We start from the raw sequence: 17,550 nt of genomic DNA, 5'->3' as shown, positions 1-17,550 counted from the left end.
AAAGCGCAAGTGCAGATCAGGTCGGCAACCATTATTTTCCGAGCTGGAAGACCTGATCTGTGAATGGGTTGTTGACAGGAGAGCAAAGGCTTTGGTTGTGAATAGGGCTCAGATTCAAGAATTTGCCCTTGCAATGGCACCACAGTTTGACATAGCCCCCGAAGACTTCAAAGCATCACAACACTGGCTGGATAATTTCCTTCAGCGAAGTGAACTGTCTTTAAGAAGATCTACAACATTGTTTAGGTTGGAAGATACTCAAGTTATTAAGCGAGCACTTGCATTCAAGTCCTTTATTGATGATGCTGACTTCTCTAAATACAATCTTTCCAACATGATTGCTATGGATGAAACTGCAGTGTTTATGGGCCAATCATCTCAAACAACAATTGAACAGCGGGGTGCCTCCTTAGCGTACAGTCCCTCCACTGCTTACGAAAGTGCACGTGTTTCCTATATTTTGGCAATTCGTCTGGATGGCACTAAAATCCCACCTTTAATCATTTCTAAGGGCAAGAAGGAAAAGATTGAACGTGATTTGGGCATTTTTATTCTCGAAACTGAAAAAGCCTGGGCCACACAAGCAGTTATAAGGAAGTGGGTCGATTTAATGCTGCCGCTTGTTATGCGAGGGAGCCAAAGAGGTCTGCTAGTCTGGGATGCAGCCAGCACTCACCGCGCTAAAGACATGAAGACATTTCTTCACGAAAGAAAAATAGATCAGATAATGATTCCCGCAGGAATGACGGCCTATCTCCAGACTCTTGATATTGCAATAAACAAGCCATTCAAAGACAATTTGCGCATGGAAATTAATGACTACGTTGAAAATAGAATGGAGAGAAATCAGCGTGGAAACTTTGTGAAACCTAAACTGCAAGAAGTTGTGACTTGGGTGAAGAATTCATGGGAGAAAATCACTGACAGTTGCATTGCAAATGCACTGCGAGCAGGCTACCTTGACAAGAAGTACTCATTTAAAGACAGTGCTATTGCTAAACATGAGAGATTTGGTCCACTGATTCTGAAAGAAATGGAGTCACAAGACATTCACCAGGAAATTCAGGAATTGGATTGTTATGATGATGTTCCAGAAGATGATGACATGATTGTCATTGAATAAATGAGTAAATTCTTGATACTGTAGGATTCACAGTTTGTCTGGTTTGTGTTGACAACTACCGTACTACCGTACCGTATACAGGTAATAAATTTCCTTTATTTTCATTTAACAATAAATGTGTACCGTATTCTTCTTCATGGAAAAATAAGACATCCCCTGAAAATAAGACCTAGCGTGTCTTTGGGGGCAAAAATTAATATAAGACACTGTCTTATTTTCAGGGAAACAGGGTAATATAAATTTAATCTGTGTCCTGAGTCATCTATACTAATAAAAGGGTAATATGCTAATTAGACTGCGAGATTTCCAAGAGACCTTCCGGACGTCCTTCCGGACAAAGCCATGGTGGTGGGGCTGAGGCAGAGGTGGTAAGGGGCGATCAGGCCAGGAAGGGAGGGCAGTTGGGGGCGATCAGGCCAGCAGGTGGGGCAGCTGGGGGCTATCAGGCTGACGGGGGGGGGCCAGTTGGGGGCGAGCAGGCCAGCGGGGGGGGGGGCAGTTGGGGGCAACCAGGCCTGCGGGGGGGCAGTTGGGGGCGACCAGGCCAGCAGGGGAGGGCAGTTGGGGGCGACCAGGCCGGCAGGGGAGGGCAGTTGGGGGCGACCAGGCCGGCAGGGGAGGGCAGTTGGGTGTGACTGGGCCGGCAGCGGGGGGAAGTTGGGGGCAATTGGGCCAGCATGAGAGCAGTTAGGCATCAATCAGGCTGGCAGGGGAGTGGTGAGGGGGTGATCAGGCTGGCAGGCAGAAGCGGTTAGGGGCAATCAGGCAGGTGAGTGGTTGGAAGCCAGCAGTCCCGGATTGTGAGAGGGATATCTGACTGCTGGTTTAGGCCCAATCCCTAAATCGGCAGTCAGTCATCCCCCAAGGGGTCCCAGATTGGAGATGGTGCAGGCTGGGCTGAGGGACACTGCCCCCCAGTGCACAAATTTCATGCACCGGGCCTCTAGGCTTATATAATAAAAGCCTAATATGCTAAGTGTCTGGTCATCTGTTCAACCAATCAAAGTGTAATATGCTAATGATATGCTAAGGCCACTCAACCGCTTACTATGACATGCACTGACCACCAGGGGGCAGACACTCAACGCAGGAGCTGCCCCCTGGTGGTCAGTGTGCTCCCATGGGGGAGCACTACTCAGCCAGAAGCCAGGCTCACAGCTGGCAAGAGCAGCAGCAGTGACGGGAGCCTCTCCTGACTCTACAGCAGTGCTAAGGATGTCTGACTGATGGAGGGTCCGTGCGCCAGGTGGTTGTGTGAGGCCCGCTCCCTTAGTCAGACATCCCCTGAGGTCTCCCAGACTATGAGGGGGTGCAGGCCAGGCTGAGGGACCCCCTGAGTGCACAAATTTCGTGCATTGGGTCTCTAGTCTCATCATAAGCCTTGGCTTCTCCCAACAAAGGACTTCCTCCTGTCTGCATGAGTTGGAATCTCTGCTCAGGAAGGGGCATTTTGAGTCCCTTGGGTACAACCTAGGAGAACTGGGTGGGAAATTAGACTCCAGTACTTATTCTCAAAATGCTCCCTGAATCCCCAAAATGGAATCACCTAGGAAAGTGGTTAAAATGCGGATCCCCAGCCTGGTTCTACACTGAATCCACATTTCTGAAGGCGGGGCCGGGAATCTGCACTTGTTAAAAGTCACAAGATGAAATTCTGGTGCACAAGGAGGTCGGGACAGGTCTGGACTGGAGGCTGAGACAGGATGCGCGGGTGGGTTTGGAGCCAACTGACGGTTTAAATCTCAGTTCTTTCATTAATAGCTCTGACTGCGGCAAGCCACCCAAACCCTCTGAGCCTCCGTTTCTCATACAGAACGTGGGATGAGGCTTACCCTGTTGTGAAGACCAAGTAAACTACCTGTGTAGTACGTGTGTGAATGCTAGTTTGCTTTAACCCCTTAATGTACAGACAACTATTCAGGAACGCCTGCATCTCTTCCCCGAAAGCAGTGTTTCGCACCTTTTTCTCATTATCCTCGTCCCCCAGAGCCTTTCTAGACATTTTCTCTCCTAACCCCCCTGCCTCAGGACATTAAAACGCACAGTGACTGTACATCTGCTTATGTTGTGCAGCCTTTGGGAGGGCGCGAGGCACTGAACTGTCGAAGTCCTCTTTGCCCCCAAGAAGATGAGCTGGGAACGCTGTGCTAGAGAGGGGACTTGGTCCGGTGACACCACACAGAGGGCAGAGTCGCGTACATCAGTCACAGAGGTCTCCGTTGGCTCCCCACCGCGTAATGACTTACTTTTAACTAGTTGCCAACATCAGAAAGCCAGGAGCTTCCACGTGAGAACCGACTGTCAGCTTCTCGAGACCAGGTCGGTCTGGGCGGCGCGGGCCGGCAGCCCCGATCCTGCGGCCCGAGAGCCGCCGGTGCCGCTGCCCCTGAGGAGGTCGGCCTACTCCCCGGCTCCGCTGCCCTGGCCCCCGCCCGGGGGGTGGGGAGCTCTCTCTGGCAGCGGGGTTCCGGGAGGAATCTCCGGGTCAGCGGGGTCCCAGCGCGCCTCCCGCAAGACGGGCAGCAACGCCCCCTCACGGCCTCACACAACCGCCCGGCGCGCGGACCCTCCACCAGCCCGCGGCCCCGCCTCCGCCACCCGTCCGCCCAATCGCCGCCGCGCGCCGCTGCACGTGACACGCACCAGCCAATGGCAGTCTGTGGCGGCCGTGACGCAGGCGGAGTTGCTGGGCCCTCTCCAGCGCATGACGTGGTCCCAGGGCTTCGGGAGCGCGAAGGGTCGGGGGCGGGGGCTGGAAGACTGGGGAGACTTTCACAGCTGAGATATCCCTGCCAATTCTTACCTGCCACAGGTGTGTGGGTACCAGCCGTTGTGTGTCTCTGCCCCTCTTTCCAGTCTCAGCGTGGCTTCTTCTTTATCAGAGTTCTCTTCATCTCGTCTTAAGGTGGTTTCCAAGGGCAGTTCGATATTTATTTATAATGTTGATGTAATCATGGGAAGAGGCGAGCAAAGTGGTTTCCTGCTTTGTCATCTTGACGGGAAGAACAACATTATTTTTTAAACACTTAGTTCTAGAGGCTGGAAGTCCAAATCAGGTGCCAGCAGACTCTATGTGCATGCACTTCTCTTTCATATTTTCTGTGCTACATTCATCTTTTCTGACTCTTTTTCTGTGGTACATTGACCTTTCATGTCATGAATTTCTTCTTTTGCAGTATCTTATCTACTCTTTTCCCATTCACTTTAATGTACATACGTGTTTGTAAGTTCAATTTCATCATGTTATCAAATATGTTCAATTTCAGTAGTCAACGTTTAATAACAAATACTTTTAATTGCTTTATCCAGAACATTCTTAACCGAAACTGGCATTTTTCATGACCAGAGGATGCTCTTCCTGCCAGGAGGCCCAGAGGCAGACAGCCTGTCCCTGAGGCCCAGCCTCTTCCTTTCCCTTCAGGCCACAGCATCCAGTGGAGGGAAGATTTGGATTTAAACAGTAGAAGGTAGGAATCCAGGCATTCTGCAGCAGGGGAGGGGCAGAGGACTGGTGGGCCCGGTGGGTGGGGTGGGGGGCATTTCATGGAAGGCTCTGATAGGTAGGCAAGAACCAGCAGTTCCTTTGAAATTTAAGTGGCAACACAATTGGTGTGTGACTCTTCGGGCACTTTATACATCGGTGATTTTAGATTCACAGCACAAAGTCTTTGCCTGATGTGCCCTGTATTTCAGTTCTTGATCCATCAACCTAGTTCTGGGTCCCTCAACCTGCTTCCTATCTGGTCTTGGTTTACTTCAACACAGGCTACAGTTTCTGAACAAAATTCAGAACATGCAGCCTGAAAAAATAACAGGAACTTATGGTTCACGGATCTGTGTTTGAAATTAGGATTGACCCCGCAGAAGCAGCATGCTCGGTTGCTGTGTGCACATCATTCCTTAGGAAGCAGTCCTGTGGCCCCAAGTTCCACCCAATGCTGGGAGCCCTGCAGATGCAGCCGGCCCAGGCTTACAAACAATCCCCTTTGCTCCAGTCCATCAGGGCAAGGCCCTGCAGCCACAGGGCAAGACCAGAAATCACCACTTTTTGTTTCTCAGAGTATTATGTTGTTCAATGTTTGTTAACCGTTGATTGATTTCAATATCATGTTTTAAACAAGTAATGCCTTTGCATAGTTCACAGCCCAATTCTGCAAAATGGAAAATGCAGTGAGGAGTCTTTGTCCTGCCTCTTTCTTCTCTTGCAAATGACCAGAAAGGGGATCCGACGATTTCAGTTTCCTTGGAAAGTATGACAAACTCAAGTAATTGATTCTGCTACTATACATACGTGTTTTTAAAAAAATGTTTTTATTGATTTCAGAGAAAAAGAGAGAGAAACATCAATGAGAATCATTGATCAGCTGCCTCTTTCACGCCCTCTATTGGGGATCCAGCCCGCAACCAGGCATGTGCCCTTGACCAGAATCTGAACTGCGACCCTTCAGTACCAGGCTGACACTCTGTCCACTGAGCCAAAGTGGCCACGGCTATACATATGTGTTATATTGGCAACTGAAATTCTGCAGTATGGGCGGGGGCTGGCATGGCGGCCTCCAGGGTCTGCTATGTAGACAGGAGGCAGGGCCCTGGCCCGGAAGTTCAGTTGGTTACACAGCCCCCTCCTCTATCCCTGTATGTCTCTCCCTCCGCACCTCTTCTAAAAATCAATAAAAAATAAATTTAAACAAGGAGGAAAGGGATGCGCTGGGACTCTTCTCGCTCAGAGGCACCACTCTTCACTGTGGGTCACGCTGTGGGCTGTGGGCGCCAGGTCTGTGCTGTGTTCAGGCCCCGGCCCAGTGCACAGTTGACACCAGGGAGTTGGCATCACTGGGATCCAGCTGCATGGACGGTTCAGGGTGGGCCTAAAGCGTGTGAGGCCTTGACCTCCAGGGTCATTCTCTGTCCCCCGCTTTCTGAATAACACAAGGGGTGGGGTAGTTCTTCCGAACTTGAAAGCGTCCTCCGGTTCAGCAAGAAGTTGCGCACCTCATTGAAAATGAGTGGACAGGGCGAAGCCTCCCCACTTCCCCAGAGTTCACGAGGCCTGCCTTCCCAATGGAGCCTCTCAGCCAGCGGTTTCCTTCACCCCGCACTCCGCCAATGAGGGGAGCGGCCTTGCTGACTAACAGTAATGCCTCTGCCCCGAAGCCTGGGATGGCGGGCAGGCCTGGGGTGTGTGAAGCCTGGGATGGCGGGCAGGCCTGGGGTCTGTGAAGCCTGGGATGGCGGGCAGGCCTGGGGTGTGTGAAGCCTGGGATGGCGGGCAGGCCTGGGGTGTGTGAAGCCTGGGGTGGCGGGCAGGCCTGGGGTGTGTGAAGCCTGGGGTGGCGGGCAGGCCTGGGGTGTGTGAAGCCTGGGGTGGCGGGCAGGCCTGGGGTGTGTGAAGCCTGGGGTGGCGGGCAGGCCTGGGGTCTGTGAAGCCTGGGGTGGCGGGCAGGCCTGGGGTGTGTGAAGCCTGGGGTGGCGGGCAGGCCTGGGGTGTGTGAAGCCTGGGGTGGCGGGCAGGCCTGGGGTGTGTGAAGCCTGGGGTGGCGGGCAGGCCTGGGGTGTGTGAAGCCTGGGGTGGCGGGCAGGCCTGGGGTCTGTGGTATTCACTCGGTGGCGGGAATCAAATGTGTGCGCTCGCTTTGTCTGTGGATGTCTGTGATCATGGGGAGGTCATGCCTGTGTTTTTGTGAATGTGTAGGGTTGAGTGCTATATTTGGAGGGTGTTGAGATGTAGTGTATACTCAAGGTGATGGTGGTTAGGTGTTTATAATTTGGTCTTTGGGGAAATGTTTACCTGTGGGTTTTTTTCCTCCTGTGAATTTGGGAATTTTTCTACTGGCCGATTTGGAAGGATTATCTGCATATGCATAGGGCAATGTTAGGACAAGTGCAGGCATTCATTAGCTTGGGTGTATGATCTGTGTTTTTTATTTGGGGAATGTAGACGGATCATTGTGTATTTGGGCATGTTGTAATGTTATGTGTATTTCTTTTTGTGATCTTCAGCAGCTGTCTATGCCTGTTTCAGTGTGCAGAGGGCAGGTCTGGGACTATTTTCAGGACTGGTGGATGTTGTATATGCTGGTGTCCAGTAGTGTTTATACGATTTGGTGGTGTGTGTGTGGCTGTGTGTTCTACAAGATGGAAGAGTTAATTCTGTGTGGGTTTTGGGAGTGTGGGGTTACGTATATGCAGGTAGTGTGGCATTACATGTGTATTTGGGACATAGGGTTATATGCCTGGGAGGTATACTACCCACCATGACCTGCCAGTTAGGAATTTCTGATCAGATCACCATGTGAGGTTACTTTCCGTGGACCCCTTTTTTCGCCCACATATTTCAATTTAAAAAATTATGCTCTCACTGTCAGTGTATGAGAATACCAATGACCATATTTTGGACAATTGTTGTTGTTATACCTTTTATGTTTTGCCAAATTCCTGAGTATTAAATAATATCTCATTGTGGTTTTAATTTGCAGGTCCTTAATTACTAGTGAGGTTAAACATATTTTCATGTTTATAAGCCATTTATGAGTTTTTTTTCCCTATGAATTTGTGGTTGTGTAGTAAAGAATGTGCTCTTTCCCCAAAAGAGGCCTGGCCTTTGCCATCAGCTTCTTAGAGATATTCTCTAAGCCCCTGGAATGTCCCTCTGATTGGATTGGGTGTCTTTGTTTGCCTGAAGGTCTTGGGTCATACCTGATGACTAATGATGTGACTTACAATGTCATTTATGGTAGTAGTTTTGAGTTATCATTTGAGTTTGGTATCAGGTTAGCTTGGGGGAGGGGGCGGCTGGAGATTGAGGTCAGCCACGTGGGCAGTCAACTGTGGAGCCCCAGTAAAGATTCTGGACACCAGGGTTGCTTTTTATAAAAAAAAAATATATGTTTTTATTGATTTTAGGGAGGAAGGGAGAAGGAGAGAGAGATAGAAACATCAATGATGAGAGAGAATCATTGGTGGGCTGCTTCCTACACAACTCCCTGCTGGGGATCGAGCATAAGACCCGGGCATATGCCCTGACCAGGAATGGAACTGTGACCTCCAGGTTCATAGGTCAGTGCTCAACCACTGAGACACACTGGACGGGCTGGACACCAGGGTTTGGATGAGCGTCCCTGGTTGGCAATACTCCACACGGAATCATTGATGCTGGGAATACTTCACCATCCTGATTCCAAGAGGGCAACTGGGAGCCCCAAATCAGGCACTTTCTGAGACTGCTCTATGTGCCTTCCCTTGGCTCACTTAAATCTTTGAGATAAGCTTTTGGTTCCTTGTTACCTTATACCAGCTATCTTTTGTAGAAGCTATAGCATCTATCCACAAATGATCACATTTTTGCATTTAACAAATTTTACAATATAAAAAACACACCAAAATTTGCATATAAAACTGAAAATATAAAAACAATTTTGGACTTTATTAAAAAAAATTAAATTCTATGTAAAATTGAACTTCTCAACTAAAAATTGACAGTGTCCATGTCAAAATTTTAACGGTTAGCAGGTAGTTTTTGATGAAGATGGCTAAATAATGAAGCAAATTTGAATTTATATATACTAATGAGCTGCTGTTTCCTATTGAGATTATCATTATTTATCTTAGCCAAGAGGCAATGAACTGAATTGATTGAAATATAACTTACGCAGGAATAGTTCTGTAAATACATTTAAATAAACTGTAAAGATATTTAATAAATATAACATTTATACTAAAAATATAAATCTCTTTTTACTTACTAGGTGATTTGCTTTTTTTCTTTTTTAAATGTTTTGTTTTCAATTACAGTGCACATTCAGTATTATTTTGTCTTAGTTTCAGATACACACATTGTAGTCTTTTCAAGGTCTTTTTTTTTTTTAAATATATTTTATTGATTTTTTTACAGAGAGGAAGGGAGAGGGACAGAGAGTCAGAAACATCGATGAGAGAGAAACATCGATCAGCTGCCTCCTGCACACCCCCCACTGGGGATGTGCCCGCAACCAAGGTACATGCCCTTGACCGGAATCGAACCCGGGACCCTTCAGTCCGCAGGCCGACGCTCTATCCACTGAGCCAAACCGGTTTCGGCCTTTTCAAGGTCTTAAAGGCCTATTTAAAAAAATACATTTTTATTGATTTCAGAGAGGAAGGGAGAGGAAGAGAGAGATAGAAACATAAACGATGAAAGAAAATCGTTGATCAGCTGCCTCCTGTATACTCCACTGGGGATTAAGCCTGCAACCCGGGCATGTGCCCTGACCAGGAATCGAACTGTGACTTCCTGGCTCATGGGTCCACGCTCAACCACTAACCCAAACCAGTGAAACTATGGATATGTTTTTATTGATTTGAGAGAGAGAGAGAGAGAGAGAGAGAGAGAGAGAGAGAGAGCGCAAAATTTCAATGTGAGAGGGAATCATCGATCAGTTGCCTCCCATACACACCCTCACCAGGGATCGAACCCACAATCTAGGTATGTGCTATGACCAGATATCTAACCCACAACCCTTTGGTGTACAGGATGACACTCCAACCAACTGAGCCACCTGGCCAGGGCTTTCATTGATTTTTTTTCAAGTGTTATAGCCACATAACAGTCCACCAAACCACCGCTGACTTCCTGTCCCGAATACCTGAAAACCCTCGGGCATGGAATGATGGGCACATTACATCCAATAGACAGACATCAAAATACACACAAGCCTTCGAAAACACAAGGTGCCCCCTGAGAAAGCACAGCATCCTGACTGCTACAATGTCAAGCTGCCTATTTTTATGTGGTCGCTGTTTTATGAAGAAAGCAGGTAGCCCCTGCACTTCTAAAGCACACGAAGTGTCCTTTGGGTCTGGGCTTTGATGCTTACCTGGACCTAAAATGAGGGTCCCACCTTGCTGAACTGGATCTCCTTGAACATCAAAAAGAGGGCCGGTCACCACCCTCCACAGGCTCCAAATGCTTCCTGAGAGTATGTTTGACTTTATATGGGGGCTTGGTCCTGAAATATTAGGAAGTGTCTTTAGATGCTATCATTTTATATTGGACTATAGCCTGGTGCATGAAATTCATGCACAGGTAGGGTCCCTAGACCTGGCCAGCGATCAGGGCTGATGTGTGGGGCGACCGGTGGGGTGATCGGGGCCCCTGCTCACACCCGCCTTGGCCTGGAGCCGCCAGCTTACCTGCTCCACCATCCTGCCATGGTCCTGCTCTTATAGGGGCCCATCGGGGCCGGCAGGGCCTCCATTGCTGCCCCCTGCCAGCACCGAGTTGCTGATGCCCACCATGTTCCGCACTGCCCCCTGGTAGTCAGCACATGTTTAACTCCCAGTTGGTCGAACTCCTGCCCGCCCATGGGGACAATTTGCATTTTAGTCTTTTATTATATAGGATTAGATATTAAAAATATAATGTTACTCCTTCTCTTTCTTGTGTGTCATCTTAACCCCAAAAGAGGCCTGGCCTTTTGTCTATATTTCCTTCAAAGAACGGTTTCTCAGCCTTCCACTACTGATGCTTTAGATGAGATCATTCTTTGTCTTGTACAATGTAGGGTGCTTAGCAGCACCCTTGCCCTCTACACCCACTAGATGATATGGCACCCACTATCCACCAAGTTGTGATGACTAAAAATTCTCCAGTCAATGTCAAATGTCCTGTGGGGGCAAAAGTGTCTCTGGTTGAGTAAACCTTTTTAAATTTTTTTTATTTGTTGACTTTAGAGAGGGAGGGAGGGAAGGATGGAAATAGCGAGTGAGAGAGACATTGATTTGTTCTCCCACTTATTCATGCATTCATTGGTAATTCTTGTATGTGCCCTGACCGGAGATCAAACCTGCAACTTTGGCATATGGGGATGATGCTCTCACCAGCTGAGCTACCCAGCCAGGGTGAATTGCCTGATTTCTTAATATTCCCAGATACCTGTTACTTTCCTCCATCTCGTGAACTCCTCTATTTCTTTCATGTTTACATTAAAATGGACAGTCATCTTACCAAGAAACAAACAGGCGAATTCACTTGGAGACATGGGGAAAAGACTAAATTTTACTGTTTTATAGGATTCTTCACCTAAAATAAATATTCAGAAATCCAAACTATCTCCTCCTGTCCAAAGAAGATGTCATTTGATATTTCTGAATTGTTAGAACTTCAACTGAAGGAGATTCCACAGCCTAGAATTTAACAGTCTTTGCTGGGAAGCACACTCCTGTGGGAGGCAACCAATGGATGTGTCCCTGTCACATCAATGTTTCTCTCTCTCTCTCCCCTCCTTCCCCTCTCTCTAAAATCAATGGAAAAAATGTCCTCACTTCTCGGGTGAGGATTAAAATAATAACAAAATAAATTTATAGCTGCATAGTACTTTTTAGTGTGTTGATTTTAAGGAGGACTATTCTGAGATTGACTGACATTTATACTGTTTCAGGAAGGAACTTTTAAAAATTATTATATGAGAAACTAATATTTTCTGTTTGGAAATACAGTACTTTAACACGGGTCAAAGAGGCTTAACATATGTGACTATCCCCTCTCTTATAATCACAAGGATATATTTTGTCTAGAATTCAAATCCTTATCTTTGTTGTGGCAATGCATGGTGAGGTGCTACTGAAGTGAAACTCACAGTTTACATCTAAAGTGCTAAGTGAGACAGAGTCCATTCACACACTGAGACTCCGTTGCGGCACTGGAAATCAGCCTATCAAAGAGTAAGTCCACACTGCACTGCTGAAATTTCCTACACTAAAGAGAGAAAAGGCGCGAACTCAGTGTTTATGCCAGCTCACCAACAGCTTTAGTAAAGTTTAAGTTGCTTTCTTTAAAAACATTAGAAATGGGTCATGTTAACTCGCTCATAAACAGCTCCCCAATCCGCCCCCTCCTGCCAGCCACCCCTAGGACTTCAGGCCTGTCATTTCTTTCCCGCCCTTCATTACAACCTTCTCACTAATATCACTGGCTCTGGTGGTGGGTTCCAATTCCTCCTCCACTCTGGGTTGTGATTGTGTCATAACTTGTCCACTTTAAGTACTTGTACGAGCCCCACCCGCACACTGCCTCCAGAACAAACCCAAACTCCTCGGCATGTCACCCCATACTCGGCATGAATTAGCCACAACCTGTCTCTTGGCTCACCAATTCCCAAATTGCCTTTTAGACTCTGGCCAGATGCAGGGACCTGGACTTCCCCAAGAGTGAGCTTAGCCTGACGGATGTGGCTTAGGGGATTGAGCTTCCTCCTGTGCAACAAAAGGTCACTGGGTCCATTCCTGCAACTGACTGGGTACTGTCATGAAGCTATGCCTGGGTTGGGGGTTTGATCCCCAGTAGGGGGCATGCAGGAGGCAGCCAACCAATGTTTCTATATCTCACTCCCTCTCTCTTCCTCTCTCTAAAGAAAAAAAAAAAAAACATATTTAAAAGTGAGCTTAGACGCCTCCTCCTCTGAGAAGCCTTCCCAGATACTCTCTCCCCTCACTTTTCTGGCACAGGTATCCCCAGTACATGCTTTCCTCTCTCACAAACCCTTCACCTGGATCGGAATGAGCTGTTTGCTTCTGGCTCTCAGAGTAGAGGATGTGCCGGGAGGGCAGGGCTGTGTCTGTCTTCTATCACCACCTCCCAGAGCGCCCAGCACAGCGGTTGTCACTAACGAGAGCTCAATAATGTTTGTGGAGATGAATGATCTGAGTTCAAGTTTTCTTATTGGCATCTCAGAGCCAATTTCTTCCTACCTAAACCACAGATTAGCAGTTCACCTGAAGCTCACTAAGCTCTATTAATTATAAAGAATTATGCCAAGGGCAGGGAATGTGGACCACATAATGGTGAATAAAACATCACACTCTTCAACTAACTACACTCCCAGCCACTTTATGCGCAATAACTAAGTATACAAGGAAGTACAAGGTGCTGTTAAAATACAGCAAGGGGCCCTAACCAGTTTGGCTCAGTGGATAGACCGTCGGCCTGTGGACTGAAGGGTCCCAGGTTCGATTCCGGTCAAGGGCATGTACCTTGGTAGGGGGTGTGCAGGAGGCAGCTGATCAATGTTTCTCTCTCATCTGATGTTCCTAACTCTCTATCCCTCTCCCTTCCTCTCTGTAAAAAATCAATAAAATATATTTTAAAAAATACAGCGAGGGGAGCATTTACTCCTGCTTGAAGAGCTATTAAGAGCCCCTTTGAGTTGGGCTTCAAATGAAACCAAGATTTCATCAATGAAAGGACATAAAGTATTCAAAGTCATGAAGATGAAGTATTTATTTTATTTTAATCACAAAAATAAAATGTATTATTTAAAAAACATATAAAAGCCATTTTCTTACTTCCATTCATTGGGGTTAGCACTGCAATATCTTTTTTTTTAATTTCTTTATTGATTAAGGTATTACATATGTGTCCTTATTCTCCCATTACCCCCCATCCCCCATTCATGTTCCCACCGCCCTGTTGTCTGTGTCCATTGATTAGGCTTATATGCATGCTTATAAGTCCTTTGGTCGATCTCTCCCCCTTATCCCCATCGTCCCCTACCTTCCCTGAGGTTTGACGTTCTGATTGATGTTTCTGTGTCTCTGGATCTGTTTTTGTTCATCAGTTTATGTTGTTCATTATAGTCCACAAATGAGTGAGATCATGTGATATTTATCTTTCTCTGCCTGGCTTATTTCACTTAGCATAATGCTCTCCATCTCCATCCATGTTGTTGCAAATGGTAAGAACTACTTCTTTTTTATCGCAGTGTAGTATTCCATTGTGTAGATGTACCACAGTTTTTTAATCCACTCATCTGTTGATGGGCAATAGGCTGTTTCCAAATCTTAGCTATGGTGAATTGTGCTGCTATGAACATAGGGGTGCATATATCCTTTCTGATTGGTGTTTCTAGTTTCTTGGGATATATTCCTAGAAGTGGGATCACTGGGTCAAATGGGAGTTCCATTTTTACTTTTTTGAGGAAACTCCATATTGTTCTCCAAGTGGCTGCACCAGTCTGCATTCCCACCAGCAGTGCACGAGGGTTCCTTTTTCTCCGAATCCTTGCCGGCACTTGTCGTTTGTTGCTTTGTTGATGATAGCCATTCTGACAGATGTGAGATGGTACCGCATTATCGTTTTGATTTGCATCTCTCTGATGATTAGTGACTTTGAGCAGGTTTTCATAAGTCTCTTGGTCTACCTTCTGTCTTCTTTCGAAAAGTGTCTATTTAGATCAGTTGCCCATTTTTTGATTGGATTGTTTATCTTATTTTTGTTAAGCTGCATGAGTTCCCTGTAAATGTTGGAGATTAAACCCTTATCATTGATATCATTGGCAAATGTGTTCTCCCAGGCAGTGGGCTTTCTTGTTGTTTTATTGATGGTTTCCTTTGCTGTGAAGAAGCTTTTTATTTTGATGTAGTCCCATTTATTTATTTTCTCTTTAGCTTCCATTGCCCTAGGAGCGGTATCAGTGAAGAAATTGCTACGGCATAAGTCTGAGATTTCTCTGCCTGTGTATTCCTCTAGTATTTTTATGGTTTCCCGTCTTATGCTTCAGTCCTTGATCCATTTTGAGTTTATTTTTGTGTATGGTGTAAGTTGGTGATCTAGTTTCATTTTTTTGCATGTATCTGTTCAATTTTCCCAACACCATTTATGGAAGAGACTGTCTTGACTCCATTGTATGTTCATGCCCCTTTGTCAAATATTAATTGAGCATAGTGATATGGGTCAATTTCTGGATTCTCTATTCTATTCCATTGGTCTATATATCTGTTCTTGTGCCAGTACCAGGCTGTTTTGAGAACAGTGGCTTTGTAATACAGCTTGAAATCTGGTATTGAGATCCCACCTACTTTGTTCTGCTTTCTCAGGATTCCTGTGGCTATTCGGGGTCTTTTTTTATTCCAGATGAACTTTTGGATAGTTCGTTCTAGGTCTGAGAAATATGTCATTGGTATTTTAATGGGGAGTGCATTGGATTTATAGATTGCTTTGGGTAGTATGGACATTTTAATGATGTTGATTCTACCAATCCATGAACATGGTATGTTCTTCCATCTGTTTACGTCTTCCTTTATCTCTTTTTTCAGTGTCCTGTAGTTTTCCGTGTATAGGTCTTTTACCTCCTTAGTTAAGTTTATTCCTGGGTATCTTAATTTTTTTGGTGCAATGGTAAATGGGATTCTTTTTTAGTCTCTCTTTCTGTAACTTCACTATTGGTGTATAGAAATGCCATAGATTTCTTGGCGTTAATTTTGTATCCTGTTACATTGCCAAATTCATTTATTAAGTCTAACAGTTTTTTGATGAAGTCTTTAGGGTTTTCTATGTACAGTATCATGTCATCTGCAAATAAGATCAGCTTTACTTCTTCTTTTCCAATTTGAATGCCTTTTATTTCTTCTTCTTGTCTAATTGCAATGGCTAATACTTCCAGTACTATGTCGAACAGGAGTGGTGAGAGTGGGCATCCCTGTCTTGTTCCTGTTCTTAGGGGAAATGGTTTTAGTTTTTGCCCATTGAGTATGATGTTGGCTGTGGGTTTATCATATATGGCTTTTATTATGTTGATGTATGATCCTTCTATTCCCACGTTGCTGAGAGTTTTTATCAAGAAAGGATGTTGGATTTTGTCAAATGCTTTTTCTGCATCAATTGATATAACTATGTGATTTTTATCTCTGTTTATGTGAGGTATCACATTTATTGATTTGCAGATATTGTACCATCCTTGCATTCCTGGGATAAACCCTACTTGGTCATGGTGTATGATCTTTGTGATGTACTGCTGGATCTGATTTGCTAGAATTTTGTTGAGGATTTTGGCATCCATGTTCATGAGGGATATTGGCCTATAATTCTCTTTCATTGTGTTGTCTTTATCTGGTTTTGGTATTAGGGTGATGCTGGCTTCATAGAAGGAGCTTGAAAGTGTTCCTTCCTCTTGAATTTTTTGGAATAGTCTGAGGAGGATAGGTTTTAGTTCTTCCTTGAATGTTTGGTAAAACTCCCCAGTGAAGCCATCTGGCCCTGGGCTTTTGTTTGCTGGAACCTTTTTGATGACTGCTTCAATTTCTTCCATAGTTATTGGCCTATTGAGATGTTTAGATTCTTCCTGAGTGAGTTTTGGAAGGTTATATTTTTCTAGGAATATGTCCATTTCTTCCAGGTTGTCCAGTTTGTTGGAATAGAGTTGTTCATAGTATTTTTTAACAATCCTTTGTATTTCGGTGGCGTCTGTTGTTATTTCTCCTCTTTCATTTCTGATTTTGTTTATTTGGGTCCTCTCTCTTTGCTTCTTTGTGAGCCTGGCTAGAGGTTCATCAATCTTGTTTATCCTTTCAAAGAACCAGCTTTTGGTTTTGTTGATCTTTTGTATTGTTTTTTTGGTCTCTATGTCGTTTATCTCCCCTCAGATCTTTATTATTTCCTTCCTTCTGCTTACACTGGGCTTTTCTTGTTGCTCTCTTTCTAACTATTTGAGTTGAAGGGTTAGGTAATTTCTTACCACTGTTTCTTGTTTTTTGCAGTAGGCTTGTAGAGCTATGAACTTCCCTCTCAAGACTGCTTTGACTGTGTCCCATAGATTTTGGATTGTTGTGTTTTCATTGTCATTTGTTGCCTGTTTTTTATTTCTTCTTTGATCTCTCTGGTAAACCAGTCATTGTTTAATAGCATGCTGTTTAGTCTCCATGTGTTTGATTTTTTTGGATTGTTTTTATTGTAGTTGATTTCCAGTTTTATGCCACTGTGATCTGAGAAGATGCTTGATATGATTTCTATCTTCTTGAATTTGAAGAGAGTTTGCCTATGTCCCAACATATGGTCTATCTTTGAAAATGACCCATGTGCACTTGAGAAGAATGTATATTCTGTGGCTTTGGGGTGAAATGTTCTGAAGATGTCAATTAATTCCATCTGGTCTAGTGAGTCATTTAGGATTGATGTTTCTTTGCTGATTTTTTGTTTAGAGGATTTGTCCAATGGTGATAATGGGGTATTAAAGTCTCCTACTATGACTGTATTGTTGTCAATCTCTCCCTTGATATCCTCCAGGAGTTTTCTTATGTATTTGGGTGCTCCTGCATTGGGTGCGTATATGTTTACCAGAGTTATTTCTTCTTGTCGGATCGCACCCTTTAGTATTAGGAAGTGGCCTTCCTTATCTCTTGTTATGTCCTTCAGTTTGAGATCTAATTTGTCAGATATAAGTATTGCTACCCCAGCTTTTTTTCATTTCCATTCGCCTGAAAAATCTTTTTCCATCCCTTCACTCCCAGTCTGTGTGTGTCTTTTTTTTTTTGAGGTGGGTTTTTGGTAGACAGCATATATATGGGTCATGTTTTCTTACCCACTCAGCTATCCTATGTCTTTTGATTGGGGCATTTAATCCATTTACATTTAAAGTTATTATTGATAGGTTCTTATTTGTTGCCATTTTTATTCTTTA

At 45.2% G+C, this 17,550-nt stretch overlaps 2 protein-coding genes across 2 annotated transcripts in view; both read right to left on the bottom strand.

The window, feature by feature from the left end:
- The window catches only part of CDC14B (cell division cycle 14B), a gene marked incomplete at its 5' end in the record, with an annotated part of 139,132 nt that extends 135,449 nt beyond the window's left edge, over positions 1-3,683 (bottom strand). The window contains one exon of the mRNA XM_080670814.1: positions 3,370-3,683. The remainder of the gene's footprint in view (positions 1-3,369) is intronic.
- Positions 3,684-4,909: 1,226 nt separating this feature from the next.
- The window catches only part of LOC308248286 (peroxiredoxin-like 2C), a gene marked incomplete at both ends in the record, with an annotated part of 72,719 nt that continues 60,078 nt past the window's right edge, over positions 4,910-17,550 (bottom strand). Inside the window, 2 exons of the mRNA XM_080668280.1 lie at positions 4,910-4,923; positions 9,976-10,107. Coding sequence (XP_080524406.1) covers positions 4,910-4,923; positions 9,976-10,107 — 146 coding nt within the window. The remainder of the gene's footprint in view (positions 4,924-9,975; positions 10,108-17,550) is intronic.

Source organism: Plecotus auritus, assembly GCF_963455305.1.
Source record: "Plecotus auritus genome assembly, chromosome: 5".
NCBI lineage: Eukaryota > Metazoa > Chordata > Mammalia > Chiroptera > Vespertilionidae > Plecotus > Plecotus auritus.
This window is presented reverse-complemented; position numbering and strand designations above follow the sequence as displayed.